Raw genomic sequence first — 16143 nt, forward strand, 5'->3', positions numbered from 1 at the left:
AAAACTTCCGTCAGGATCAGTTTTTCCTTTGATCAAGATTTCGTCGGGGTCTTTCTACTCGCCATCTACGCAAAAAGGGTTGAAATGGTGATCGTCCATGGGGAAAAGGTTGCGCATCGCGCAGGCGGTGCGGAATATCGGACGCGCCGGATGTGCACCGACCGAGATTAAAGGTGAAAGGGGATGTCGAACTATCGAGGGAAAAAATCTCAGATAAAGTTAATGCCACCTGATAGGCTACGATATGTGAACGATGAAAAACCTGTGAACCTGACTTTGCGTCTGGTAAAGTAATCTCTCTCTCTCTCTCTCTCTCTCTCTCTCCTCTCCCCCCTCTCTTTTTCTCATTAGGTCGATTTCAGCATGGATCGCCGCGGACACGTTTTACTTCGACGGCTTTGCAAACTTTATCGAAGATAGCGTGAATTCTATCGTACCGTTAATTAAAGATAATGACCTCTCCGTTCAAGACATGACTGTACCCTTTTACCCGTTTGTATCTTTGTCAAGTTAGAACAAAATTAAACTTTGCGAATAAATCTTTATATCAATCATTATTGCACTCATATCATATAAGGATAAAGAGAGAAACGATTACTTCGCTTGCAGGAGTGATGAAAATACGGATGCGCTGAATGATGAAATAATCAATATCCTGTTTATACACTTACAAAAATAGAAACATCAATTGAGACTGAATATCGCAAGCACTCGTCTATATTACAAAAAACAAGCGTTTTAAAAATATTACAAATATCGCGGATCAGACAGATGTACAGAATGTAGTGAAAAGAATTTGAAGATGCATCGCGTGCGCATGGAACTATTGGTGAGAAGATTATATAAATCGTGGTCTGACGTCGAAAAGAAAAATCAATTCGAACTTTCTTGCGTCTTATTTTCTTCAGAAAATGCTGACTAAATTTGACACGTTCGATTCCAACTTACCGGCTCGGGTGGAACAAAATATTTGTAAAGTTCTTAAGCGCAGACGAATAGCACGTCTCATAATCTCTCACGGTCGATTAGATCAATGGATTTAATAATTGAGCTTCCCCGTCTAGGCAGAGATAGTGATTAGTAATATCGCGGGAAGAACTGTTCGATATTAAAAATGGAGTTAAATTGACCCGCCGGTAATCGGTATAAGCGGATCGGATTCTTTGATGCACTTTCGCAACTAGAATCGGAAAATGCAAATTGCATCTCAAATCCTATTAGATGGTGGAAAAGTCAATGCTTACGGAACTGTGTAAGCATTTTAATAGCCGCAAAGAAGATTTATACTTGAGTTTTTTTAATTTTTATTTAAAATTTTAATATATTGTACCGATTAAATAGTAATTTATTGTGATGAAAGTAGTTAAGGAAATATTTAAATATCATAAATCACTTTGTTTCATTGACGTGATAGAAACAAAACGGATAAACTTGATATTTTTAATACAAACATTCTGGATTACGTGTGTAGTAGTTTGATAAAACACGTTTAAAACTCTCGTTGAAAATGTTATTTAATTTAACAGCAAATTAGAATAATAAATAAATTTAAATAACTTTCTCGAATTTTTTGGAAAATTTAATTTCGCACAGAAACTGTTTTCGCATGTTTATATTAAATATATACACGTGAATGCACATTTAAATTTGTGAATTAATACAGAGTTTTTGTCGCATCTAATTCTATGTTTAATTACGCAATAATTCAACAATCAGTCTAATGTTAATTGCTCGAGAATGCTCACTTACATCGATTTTTTGCTAATGATCATTTAAATTTAACTGTTATACGTAACACCGCGTAGCGTGATAAACGGATATTGTGTAAATGTGATGTTACATTTTAAGCGACAATGAAGAAACCGTCAGAATTGTGCTACCGACACAGACAAATGAGAATCGGCGCATATTTCGTCGTTAGTAAAGATAAGAAACGGCACGTTTCGCGCGTTAGGGTAGCAGCTATTCCCGTACATTAACCAGCAAACAATGATAGAACTTAACGTTGAAATTGGATGGCTTTAATCGAGTGGAATGTCTGAGGACAATCTTAAGTTATCGTGTTTCGCCGTTGCCTTGACATAACTAATTAAACTGAATCGTGTTAGCTCATCGTAGGATAGTGCACCCTTGTTTCTCGAGCATAATCTACAACTCTTTACTCAGTTCTTCATATTTTAACTGTAACACGGAAAATGTGAGAATGGGACACAATTAATGAGTCATGTCTTAAATTATAAATTATAAATGTAAAGTTACATTGTAATTTTTAGTATCATCAAGGGAAATATATCAAGTAGATTTTCAGTGGAAATAGAAAGAGGAAGCAGAAGAAAGAGGAGGAAGAGGGAAAAAATAGAAAGAGATAGACATAGGAAACAAATAAAATGATAATTCTTGCTAAAATCAATGAGACTGAAGAAAGTAGGTTACTATGGCTCATTAAATAGCGTTTGTAAGCTCGCATTGGCAAGCTGTACAGCAAGAGTATAATACGACGCCAGGTAGAACAAAATCGCTTAAGTAAAAGTTACACAGCTTGATGAGAGCTTTCAGAGCACGTAAAACTTTACTTTCCCTTCTATTTACATTTTTAACTTGCTGGCCGACCCAGCGGACTCTATGCCGTAGCCTTTTAACTCCGGCTCTCTAAGATAAAGATCCTCTCTTATCGTCAAAACGGAATAAAATTTGGTTTTATTCCTCAGTTCTTTTCTCTTTGTTCGCTGCGAAATTTTTCCTCCTAATTTTTGCCATTGTAAAATTTATTCTACAGAAGACTCAGCTAGAATTATTTTTACAATAATGTAAAAGAGAAGACATTCAATCTCATAATGTAACTTTCAAATTTTAATTGCAATTGTTCATATTGTATTTCGATAAGTTGTATAGTTTTAATGATAGACACAGCCAATAATAGGATATTTAAAAAATTAATAATTATATAAAGAACGATTATAATTTCTTTCAAAGAAATATTGAAATTTGATGTTTTACGCGCGCGCGCGCAATGAGAAAATATTTCTATCTCATTTTTTCGAAATTTTTTAAAAGTACACTTTTTTCAAGATGGAGAAATTGTTTCTCTATTTCAGATGCTTTTATTCGTAAACATTATATACCCGATAATAACTAATTTTCTAGCCGTTAAACGAGTTTAACGGAACAATCGTCAACAACGAAGTCAATGTCAATCAGTTATAATAAAGTCGTACATAGTATTTAATAAGTTTGGTGACTGTTCTCTCTCGCCTCCAAACTAGGTGGAAAGCTGTCGATGCAAAAGCAATTATCGAACAGCTGTCACGACATCAATACCTACCGCGTGAACTATTTTGAAGTGAAACTTTTAAGTTCGTAAAGGGAAATTGTTGATCCTCGTATCGAATTCTTATCACAAACTTAACAAACTAACTTAAGCGATGAAATTGATTAGAATCTTAACTACTATTATGTTAACTACAATAATTTCTTCTTTGTAACTGTGACCGTTGTTGTACTTAATGTAATATTGTATCATGCCTACAGTAAAAAGTTACTCGTTAATTGTTGTTAATTGTTGCCTTTCCAGCAATTAAAAGGATAAAAGAAAATTAATAAATAATTCAATTAAAAATCACAGTTATAAAATGACAATAACTTTAGTTATTTTGTTAATTGAAAAATCGGCCAACAGGAAATGACTCTTGTGACTGTTTTAAGACACAAATGGCGGATTTCCAGTTGAAAATCTTTCATTGTAGTAATGTAAGATATTGAGTACAGATATACGAATATCTCGTTTCTCGGGTAAACAAGAGTGATAAGAACATTTACAGACTTAGTCAATTTGAAGAGCGAAATATCTTGCAGTTGATCTCTCACGAACACGAAGTGTCCTTTGCTAGTCTCTACGCAAACTTTGAGGCACGATTAATAGCTGCTGTTAGTGATTGATGTTGACATTAGTATACCAGGGCTGGGAGCGATATGACTATTTCGTTAAGGGTTGCTCCGCCAATGATCGATTCACAGTCAATATACTAACACCAGGACGAGCCGTCGAATGTCGATTAGATGGCAGTTCCCTCGAATTTTAGTTAACTTGCAGTGTAACAGAGATCGAGCTCTCGCTTTACGAGCTTAACGCCATGCGATGCTTTATTGCCCCTAAGCGTCGTTGTCCAGTGCGTTTTAGTAGTGGATTTACACCCAGGTTTTCTATCAACGCAGATTTATGAGGCGCTCGTTTGATTACTTCGTAATGAAGTGATAAATCTTTTCTCGAAGTTGCAATTAATCAAGGAAGCTACGTGTGTGTATTGTATGAATGAATCTCATTAAACGGAATCTTGCAAATTTAAATCTTGTAAAACAAATATTAATTTGCGAGTAATGATCTTTTATTTATTGTTAGATTGATGAAATAATTTTTTTTTTTTTAATTAAATTAAACAATTATTTAATGATAGTTGAATATTTAATATTAATTTCTTAATTTTTTTTTAAATATATACATACATTGTTGAGACGTTAGAACATTAAGTATGTAATATTGTATATTCTTATGCATTATGAAACGTACGTTAATTTATTCAAACATTTTGCATAACAGTGTAAAGAGAAAATAAAAATTTCATTATTATTCTTTTAATTTTCTTTTTTAATTATTCTTTGAAAAATTATTGGAAAATATGTATGTATATTATATTTTTTTATTTTTTCTTTAATACTCCTCGACAAAATTGGGAACAAAGTTTTCTACTCTATTCGTCACAAATTGGATCGTAAAGATGGTTGTCATCTTTCCAATTTTCAACTGGAGATCCCGATCTTTTTGCATGAATTTCTGACCCTCCTTCGGAAAAATCTTCGACTGATGCTCTGAATTTTGATGACTTTTTTACGAAGAAATGGTAGTGTAGAAATGACGGCAATAAGAATTTTTATGAATCTTATTGACGGTACACAATCAAATGACATGAAAGAATAGCAGTCAACTGGAGTTTCCTTCAGTTTTGAAAAAAAATAGACAACAGGCTTAAACTTGATCGCTTCTTAGAGAAAAGAACAGACTGTATATTGTGCCAAATGTTTCCACCGTTTCCTCTTCCTTTTGAAAATCGATTTATCTGAAAGTGGCTTTACGTGGTCGTAAAGCTTGACCTCGAGATTGTACGTAATAAATTAACACGTATACATACATCACAGCTGTCGTAAAGTGTTCATTTCTCGCGTGTGAACAGGTGGCGGCGCTAGTCGTGTGATTCTTTCGATCACAGTGCACGTAGCTCGCGCGACTCGCGGACGTGCAATGGAATGTAGTTCGTGTATGGCTCGCATTAGCGACAGTATATAACGTTTTCACAGCGAGACTGACGAGAAATTATTTCGCCGTGGAATAAAAATATTTGCGCAATAAAAGCAACGGCATTCGTTCCTATTTTATCTGTGATAACTTTTCGGCTTTGTCACGTCTCGTTCGCCGATGCGCGGAAACACGCTCAGCCACGTTGCAGAATTTTATATAAAACGCTTTCCACCTTTTCTGAAATGACAGACACATATGTTTATCGTTTTGCGCTACAAATGTGTAGAATATATAATTTTTCGTACGAAACGAAATTACGTTTTGCGAATTTGAGGGATTATTTACAGCATGAATATTACTTTTGTATCTTTTAGTATACACGTGATTTGGGCTTGCAAATTTATTCTAATACACTTTCACAATTTGAGACACGCTGTTACAATAATTTTCAATCCTATTACAATTAACAAATTAATTCCCGATAATACGTGTTTTTCCATGTATACAGATTACGTTTAACATCACAACGTCATTCTGTGATGTCGATTAATATTACTGTACCGCCGAAAATATCAATTTTTAATCGCCATATTGTGCGCAACGAAGATTATTTTTGGCGATAAACCGTAAGTAGTTTATACATCTATTTAATTAAAAATGGTAGCTCTATTTTTAATGTAATATGATGTTATGTTAAAAGCTGCCGAAAAAACGCCAAACTGCGAGTGAACATGTAGCTTTGCTTGCACTGCATACTTTATGAAGAATAAAATATGAAATGCGCGGTACTGCGATTAAACTTTTATGGGCAATCGATTGCCATCTCGAGCGAAAGGCACGGATTTCGCGCGAATATTACCCATAATTTTCAACAAAATGTTTAAAATTAGTCAGCTACCAAATTCTCTTTTATTCGTACAATATTTTTTATCTCGTTTTACATTTATTGTCGCTATTTTGATGGTCGATATCCTTTATGAAATACATTTAATTTCCTCATCACGGTTTGTAGAAAAATTATTACTTTAATATCAATTACACGAAGTTATAATCGATCATCATTTTTATTAGGTCGTTTAATGTGTAAAAGCAGTCACGCTATTACTTTTTTAAAATTCGAAATTGTATAGTGGGGAAAGAGGAAGCATGAATTATGAATCAAAGAGCTGAATCACAGTCCGTTAGTTTAAATATATTCATAATACTGAATATACTATACTCGTAGTTAATTTCCTTTGGCGAAATAATTAACCGACTTAGACTGAAATTATATATCCGTGTTACTTACTATGAGATACAAATATAATTACATAACTCTGTGTTTGAAGACTCACGTCAGACACAGCTATTATCTAGTCGACTAAGTAAATTCGTCTGAAGACATAAGAACATAATTTTCAATGTAATAATTACGCTATACTACGTACATATCTTCTGCAAAACACTTCTGATAAGATAAAAGAAAAAAATCACAAGGTCAAATTACGTTCCTATTTCTGTACTTGTAATTTGGCATAATTTAAAAGACGCCTCATAGAAATTATTTGCAGTCTATTACGTTTCATCTTTGCATTTCTTATCTTTGCTTATCATATTAAGAACACTAATAAAAGTATCATCAACACTATTCTAGTCGAATTTCATTAAGCAATTAAAAGACATGGCTATTAAAAACATGCCTGTAAAAACGGTTTCTAAACAAACCTTTATATTCTTCAAAGTAGGTAATACGCGTTATGATTATATTATGCCATCATATGCACTGAAAAAGAGTCTGATTTCATTAATTGAAATTCTGGTTAAAAATGGATAAATCAGAGTTTTTGGCTGAATTTATTATAATTCTGGCTACAACCAGAATTCTGATTGATACGATTAAAATTTTCTGATTCGTTCTCTTATTTTTATTTGCGAGAAATCTCTCTCTATACGGAAAAAACTATTTTGTTGAATGAAGTATTTCTAAAAATTTAGTTAGACATGAAATAATTTAATAAGATTCGAAAATAATTTGATTTATCAAAAAATTATGTATAAAGTTTAAGCTACTAGAACGTCAAAACTTTTTACAACATTATTCATTATACTTGAACTTTCTACGTAATTATTTTAAAGATTCAATAAAATTAGTCCATCTACCTAAATTTTTAGATACTTCAATAAAATCGTTCTTTCCGCATGTAATTATCATAAAAGTACTATGATTCTTTAAATCAAATTCGTTATGTATATTTTATAACTAAATGCGATTTGAGACCCTAAATACTGAAAACTCGCGAGACGGGATAGCAATGGCATTTCCGCGACGTCGTCGGCTAATTGTAAGCATTCCCAAGTCGCTAATTAGAAAACTAGAAACTGCGAACGTTATCTCGCACGGGAGAGATAGTAAGCTTGGCGGAACAACGCGGCCGGAAGAACTAGGAACCATATTGTTTGAATTATAATGTAAATAACTCGAAGCTAAGACATTACTGAGCCCTACGGAAACTTTCCAATGAACATACTGATTCTAAGCTATTTCGTATACAGTGTATTAACAACATGAATGCACTGAGAAAATATTCCATTATATTATGTAATGGAATGTGAAACAAAATTTTATTAAATCTATATATTTCATTTCTTAAAATTGGAATTTTGAAAGAGAATTAATCATACAATCTCAAAATATAATTGATTATGAGAAATGCACAAATTTGATAAGTGTGTCTGAACATCGCGATGTGCTGATTCTTTCTTTGGTTTTATCATGTCAGCGAAACTGCTTTGTGAGACTCGTCGTGTCCGCGTAATTCGTTACCTTTAAATCCGCTTGGATCAGTTACTTCTATAACGAAGTATAAGTGTCGGATGCTTGCTGTGTACAGAACAGAACGAAATGATATGGTAAGAAACTGCGAACGCGATTATCTCACTTGGAAGAAACAGTAATCTTACCTATATAATTAATTATACCTACAATTTATTTTCCTTTAGAATTCGAATTTTACAAAGTAAAAAATAGATTCAATAAAATTGTCTTTTACATTCCATTAAACTATGAAATATTTTCAGTACATGGAATCAAAATCTTTTTTTAAATAACTTGAATATGTTCTATAATTACTTATAGGCAGTATCAACGTTTAGCAACTTTACAGACAGTGTTTTTAAAGAATTCTGTCTTTGCTTTGTTATAAAGTTTTAGAATTTGAGTCGCTGCAATTTCATATATAATAAAAATTAAAACTTACAACGAATTGAAATAAGTGGTGGATTCTTGCATATCTACATTTTATACATATAATATTCCGTTAGTATCCAATGACAAAGCATGGACTATATATATTCATCCCTATTTTATATATTTTATTCCGGTCTTCCATTTCCATTGACGTTCGGAGATGCTATGTGGTTATTTTCTGAAAAATAACTCAGGCGAAAAGTAAGTCAGAATCCGGAAGACCGTGAAGCATTATAAGAGTACAATGTGCCATTTAAGTTTCGCGATCCGTGGAGAGACACAGGATGGAACGACTTATCCTAGGAAATTCTTCATTTTAGACTTCGAATTTTGTTCGAGTAGGCACAAAAAATCATAAATTTGAACGATAATTGAATGACGAATGATTCAGTAATCTTGATCTTTAAATTGTAATTTTTGTGAAAATAATGGTATTCAGAGTGATGAGAGCTGCACCGAACAGCTCCCATGATTCATTCGGTAGGGGACTATTAGAGGTGTTATGATATAATCAATCATTCACGCTGTGGAAGTTTGCCGGAAAAACATATTTGCATTATGCACACATATGCAGATACACATACATCGGGTCACGCAACATTTACTAAAACTTAATGAAACATTACAAAAAAGTTATTACATTCTTCATTACTACTCTAAATTGCAAATTGATATTTGCATCAAGTTATTTATTCCGTAAACTTTAATTAATGACATGTTAATCTTATTTAAAATACATAATAACATAATGTTGGCAAATTAAAATAGATCTATTCAAAGTGGTATAGTAATTTAGATGTTATTAGATTTGTAGAAAATTGAAATTTGAATTTTACTTTGAAGTTGTAAACGATAAATTTTCATACACATCAGATCCATTCTGATTACAATCGCAGAATATTATACAATGTTTGTTTAATATGTTATTTATAGTATTTTTGACGTAAATAGACAGCTGTACGTTGCTTCAATCTTGCATTAAACGCTGCGAAAAAACATCGCATTTAATGGAAAATATCGATCATACCTTTGTTGTAAATAACACAGTGACTAATTATTATTTCATCGCTGATATTTTTTGTCTTGTTATATTATAATTATGTAATTAACATATTTCATATTATAGTACGAAAAATTGTGTGTTTTATACTACAATAATCTATTTTGTACAAAATTTCCAAACACGCTCTGAAATTTCCCTAATACGAAAACACGTTTGAAATACTAATAATACACACTATTCTATTTCTTATGAAACATTTTCCTATCGTCGCTGTAAAATTGCTACATAATTTATGCAACATTCTAATGCTTTCTTTCTTCGTTCGAATTCCGATCTTGAAATCAATATATAATTTTGGTGAATCTTGCTTTTATTGGAGACCCATGAAAACGCTCTTACAAAGGACTTGTCACAACTATCCGGAACATCAATTCGATTCCTCTTGAAATATGTTGTTAAAAACAAAATCTAAGAGACATGCATTTTTTTATATCGGTCTAATTTCAGACGTAAGGAGTGAAACAACCTCTTAAAATAAATATAGGGGATAGGGGTATTTTCAAAATTTTAGATTTTCGAAAAATATTTAAAAAATACGTGTCTTTTAGATTTTTGTGTTTAACAACATATTTCAGGGAGAATTGAATCGCTTCCGAAGAGTTGTAAACGTCCCTTGTTAATTTCTTTGTGAACAGTGAAAATAACAGTAGTTTCTTTTATATCAGTACTTAGCATCGAAAATTAGATTCACCAAAATTATAACAGTCTCAATATCCAAGCTTGGACTCTTGCAATTGGTGCAAACTGCCATTCCCTCACGTTTGTTTCTCGCGTGCACAGTGGACGCGCGGTTGAACATGTTAAAGTCGCTCAGTATCGGAGCGAAAGATTTACCCTTACCGCCTTTACCACCCACGGTTATCCAGGCGAGTTCAATGGCGAGCGACAACGGGGTTGGTAATGCCGTATCCACGAATGCCAGCGCATCCGGAAATTGTACTACCGTCATCTACGCGTTTCCGGAAGAGGATCACTTAGTGGTGGGATATCTAAATGAATGGATCAATGCCTATTCCTTCATAACGAGTAAGTACATCATCGGTCGCTCGTTACTTTCAGCTGATAAAACATCGGTAAACAGCTGTTTCTATCGATTCCGACGACTCTTACCAGGGTTGGATACGATAGGGTAGTTTACCCCATGAGGGCAAATGTTAGCGAAAGATATTTTTCCTTGTAGCTGCCTGAGTATCTTGTAACACATGCACGTAAAGAAATTTTGATTCTTGATGAATTAAGATTGAATAGCTCAATTTTGGATGTTGAAACATACTTTATTTTTTATTATTGCATCTCAATTATTACGTTGATCTTGTTTATGGCATCCAAAATCGAACTAATCGAAATTTGTATTTTGGTCTCTCGACATTCGAAAACTCGACATTGAATCCGGAATGATATATGCAACTGCTGATTGATCGCAACTAGCAAATGTGAGCATTGTGTGTTTGACGTTGTATTGTTTCTAGTAGTAATAATTAGAACCGCATGTTGATTGGTTTTTTCTTTTGTTTCATAGTTTCTGAATGTTATTCGACTGTCATGTTGGATACGTATACATAGACAATTATTTACATAAACAATATAGATTTACAACTGCAGGACAAAAGCAGATTGTTAAACGAACAAAAATGAATTAAAAAAGAAATAATGTGTTTTTCTCTTTTATATATTATTGATAATGCTTGAATCTGCTGCTGTCGATATTTTACAGAGAAGAGAGAAGAAAAGAAAGGAAGTTAAGTTTATTTAACATGATTTCTGCAGACAACCAAGAAAAGTTCTACCTCTACATTATTGTATCGGTCAGTGCCGGTATTCTGCTCTTTCTGGGATTGGTTATTGGCCGTCTATTAATCAGCCGACATCGCGCCAAGAGGGATGCAAAATTCCATGCGAATAATGAGGCCCTCCCGAATGGATTCACTGACGATATTTCCGAGATTGATGCCGACATCGATCTCACCACGCCGGTCGCAGTACCAATGCAAGACACAAGGTAAATCTCTCTTTTCAATTTTCGACAAGAAAAATATTAACTCCCTTCTGTTATGTGAATTAATAAAATTGTTTTAATATAAGTTTTTTCACTCTTATTTAGACCTAAAATAACTAATTATTTTAGATATCATTCATTTGTTACAATAACGACATAATTTAAAAACAAAATTTCTCAGAAAATGAGTTTGAAAATGTTTTAAAAATATTTTAAAATTTTATAATATTAATTTTGAAATACAATTTTGGTGTAATTGATTGTAGAAAAATAAAAGTATATCTTTTTAAAATATGTTTTTCTTTTTTTCTTTATGTTACTTTATGTTTCTGTTTTTTTTATAAGTAACTGAAAAATAATAATTGGAGATTGCAATCAAAAGTGTCTATTCGAAATTTAAATATGTTAAATATAATTAGAAATTTGTGAACAATTTTAATCTTAAATATTTTTTGTTCATTTATTTTACTTTTGAAAATAGGAGAGACAGTCCTGAAAATTTTACTATAATTTTATCTTTTTGCGGAACTATTAATTATGTATTCTAATTATATTCTTTATATTGTAGGTTGCCCGAAACGCAGTTAGCCGAGAGACTTCACGGCGAACGTTATTATGCCGATACGAGGATACCTTTATCGCCGACAAGCATTCACGCCACGTCGGTATCTCACGCAACCAACACGGGGATGCGCGTTGACCTTGGGAACCACATGGTTGGCACAGATAATCTTCACACGATCCTCCGCACGGAAAATCCCCGAAACCTCAACAGCAAAAGCTATTACTATGGCTGACAAGAGGAAGGGGTTGTCCCGCGCGAGGGACGACCCCCATCCTTGAGTCCGGTACCGGAAGTTAGCACGCGAAAATATTGCTTTTAATTGACAAAACGGTACGGCAGAGACGGACACGCTGTGCCAAACCGCTGTAAATTACGTTGAAGATGTTGAACTAATTATTATTTGTTGCGCCGAATTGTGGTACATATTGTGACAATGCGATCTCAAATTTATCAGTCGTTGGATGCCAATAATAAGCGTCTGTCGATGTTTGTTAAAATAGACTTGTATATCTATAAACGTGTCGTCCATTCCGAGAATTTGAAAAAATTCTCGATTAGAAGTATAATCCTAATCATCAACAAAATGGTATGGAAAAGGAGCAAGCATAATATATGTATAATTAGCATTGCCTTGTTGCGATATTGCAATGAGAACAATGTGGATCGATTTGTAAATGTGTATAAGAAGGCTCGAGTGGTTTCTTTGAATAGGACTGGAATACCTTTAAGGACCACCGCAAGCATTTACGTTGAACTGTTCGTTTAAGCGACAGTTACAGGAAAGAAATAAAATGCATCATGCAATCAGACACGTGACAGTATTCATTGAATATTGTCACTCTTCCGAATACAAATCGGAAAGTAGACATATAATGAGGATATTTATTTCTTGGATTATTAAACTGTAAAATCGATGGATTCAGTTTTATTGTTTAGGTAGACATATCTTATGGAAACTGTGTTATCGACCTCGTCGACTCACGATTAACTCATTGTATACCTTATACTGACTGTATACTCAACTGTATACCTACGGAAGAAACTCACCAAGTGAGTTTCATGGAGCATATCGATAACCTGTCGGTAACCATTTCGCTGGTAACAAACTTCTGGAACACTTATTCACAACTGGTTTATAGCGATCTGTGCTATATCAGTGGAAGAAATCAATAGATCCAACATTCGTTTTGAGAACGTCGACAATATATGAAAAGCAACTTAAAACATTGAACTGTTTATGAGTAATATTTTGTATAATTTCCTTGGTATTGAAATTTAAGCAGGCTAATTTCCGTGAAATCTGTAAGGCAACTGTGTTAGAAAAAGTCACTCAACGTGTTTTTAATCGCCGCTGCTTGTGCGCCAGTTGAAAATTATTGACCACCACTGAAGAAGCCAAACGCGATTACGCCCACACTCAAGAAAAATCTCTCAACGAACTTACAGCGGTTTTGTATATCGAAGCTATCATAGTTGCTGCCATAGCCGAGATTTTTATAGAAATTGATATGTATGTACATCACACTGTAAATAGGGACATGTAATGTACAGATAAGTAAGCGAGAAAGAACGAAGGGGACGCGCGTAACGAGACTTAAATCGGAAACGGTCGGAGATTGTAGCTGGAGGGTTGTCCTTCGTGCCATAGAATCGATTTTGCAATTGTGCGGGAAAGCGGGAGAGCGCGCGTCTGTCGAGCCAGCGAAAACTCTCCCTCGCGGGCGATCGCAAGGATTAGTACGTAATAAACAGAGCTCGGATTTTTCTTCCTCCTAAGGCGCATAAAACGAATGCGCCTTACCTCGCCGGCGATGCGCAATCTTGTTTATCACATGTGCTTTCTCAGCTGACTATTGATCGCAAAGATTGTATGTACAGGAGCAATGACAGGGTCGCACCGCTGTTCAGAGCAATCAGAACGTCACGAGAAAGTTGATGTATCTGAAAATAATCTGACGAAATGGATTGAAATGTCTAATTCCGAATTTAATTATATTTGGAATTCCGTGATTAAATGGGATTTAAATATATGGATGTATTTTCTTTTTTTAAAACGCTTTAATGATTTTTCTTTAGAGGAAGCTTAATTTTATTTTCCTAAAAAAATGTAGAATTTTATTTTTTACATTTTTTACATAATTTTATAATTTTTATAATTATATTCCGACAAATATTATTATATGTCTTAGAAGTAGAATTAGGAGAACGCCTGCACGGAATACGGATTCGGATTACAATTGAGATAATATTGTTTGCAATGAAATGATTTACAGGTTTATTTGCATAAGATTATTTGCACAGGTCTGCATGGTTTTGTTGATTGGGATTTAACAATGTTTTCTTACATAATTTTTTGCGCTGAATCCGAATCCGGCTGCAGAATTGCTCTATCACATCAAGATGGTTCAAAATGGATTTTGAAAGGGTCATATAGTAGTAAATGATATCGTTGATGGATTTGACAACAAAAATTTTCCTAATTTTTTTAATTTAATTTAAAATATGGTTGAAAACGATTTTTTAGCAGTTTTAGGTTAGGATGTCTCGAAATCTTGACGTGATAGAGCAATTCTGCAGCCGGATTCGGATTCAGCGCAAAAAATTACGTAAGAAAACATCATTAAATTCCAATCAACTTTCAACATCTCTAATTTTGCTGTGTTATTAATATCCTTCTAGATATCTATGAATATCAATGTTATAAAATTTGTCAATTTATTTATGATATTATTCCAGTTCTATTAAAATTGCATTTCAAGACTGAAAATTAAATTTAGCGGGCAGTTGCAGGATTGGATGTAAATTTACATCTAATTATTTAAAAATACTAAATATCCAGTATATATATATATATATGACTGTTTAAGGCTTTCAGTTCCTAGTTGTTGTGTACTTACATTAAGAGCTCTTAAAAATTATTTTATTTAATACTTTTTATAATTATACAATATTTTTCTTATGTATATAATTTTATAATGTTTCTTCAAAGTATTTTCTGATTTTGAACACGGTAATGTACTTATCTACTTACGAGAATAGAAAATGAGTCAAGATTCCATTTCACGTAATGAAAAATTACGATAGATTGCGTATCACGGGGACCACACCATTATTATTTGTATTACGCGAGCCGCATTAATGTAATTTCGCTCAACTGCCCGTAGTGTATGACAAATCCGAGCTCCGTTCTCGTTGTTTGTTTGTACGTCGTTCGGTAAGTCGTAATCCCCTAAACTCACACACGGTATCGTTATGACGAATCGATCTCGCGAGCATCCGGCGACGCGGAGTCGCATTTTCGACACATCAGCGAGGTCGTTAACGCAATAACGCTCGCACTGGTCGTTATCTTTAAGGACTAGACTATTAATTAGGTAATACGTCGAAGTCGTCGGAATATCGTCAATGGCATAATTTGATACGATCTCACGCGGGATCGCGATTATCAGGGACATATATCATTCTCGCGGATTGATTTTTCGTCGATGTCCGCCGAGACGAAAAGTATACTCGTGCGAGAAGATACACGCTTATTCACATATAGAAACACATACACACATACACATGTTAAACATATTTTTTAATATAAACATTAATATTTCTTTCATATACCTGTGTGTATGTTTTCGCATGAGGATTATGTTTGATACAGTCGGTGTTTTATTTTCATATCTTTGAAAGAAAAATTAAAATCTTCTGCGAGGACAAAGTTTCGTTGGATCAATTAACGTACGTGTCTCTTTACCTCTAATATATTTCTCATCAACAATTTCATGAGATATCTCTTTATTCAGCCATCCATCTTTTTTTTTAATCTTCTCATTCTCTTGTACAAATGAATATGGCAAACGGATCGATTACTCTGGCGAGCGAATATCGGTCACTGAAAAGAATTATTTTCTTCTACTAATCTATTAATTCTACATTTCACAATGATTTGTTTATTTGTTCTGTTATAATCAAGCTTCGATTATTAAACTATGATAATGATCTGAATTGCACG

At 33.5% G+C, this 16143-nt stretch overlaps 1 protein-coding gene across 1 annotated transcript in view; it reads left to right on the forward strand.

The window, feature by feature from the left end:
- LOC108729458 (uncharacterized) overlaps positions 1-14060 on the forward strand; it is a gene marked incomplete at its 5' end in the record, with an annotated part of 69487 nt that extends 55427 nt beyond the window's left edge. The window contains 3 exons of the mRNA XM_018458588.1: positions 10360-10605; positions 11347-11578; positions 12144-14060. Of these exons, the coding sequence (XP_018314090.1) occupies positions 10360-10605; positions 11347-11578; positions 12144-12372 (707 nt within the window). The remainder of the gene's footprint in view (positions 1-10359; positions 10606-11346; positions 11579-12143) is intronic.
- Positions 14061-16143: the final 2083 nt, after the last annotated feature.

This window comes from Mycetomoellerius zeteki, unplaced genomic scaffold, assembly GCF_001594055.1.
Source record: "Mycetomoellerius zeteki isolate Tzet28-1 unplaced genomic scaffold, Tzet1.0 scaffold735, whole genome shotgun sequence".
In the NCBI taxonomy this organism is placed as follows: Eukaryota; Metazoa; Arthropoda; class Insecta; order Hymenoptera; family Formicidae; genus Mycetomoellerius; species Mycetomoellerius zeteki.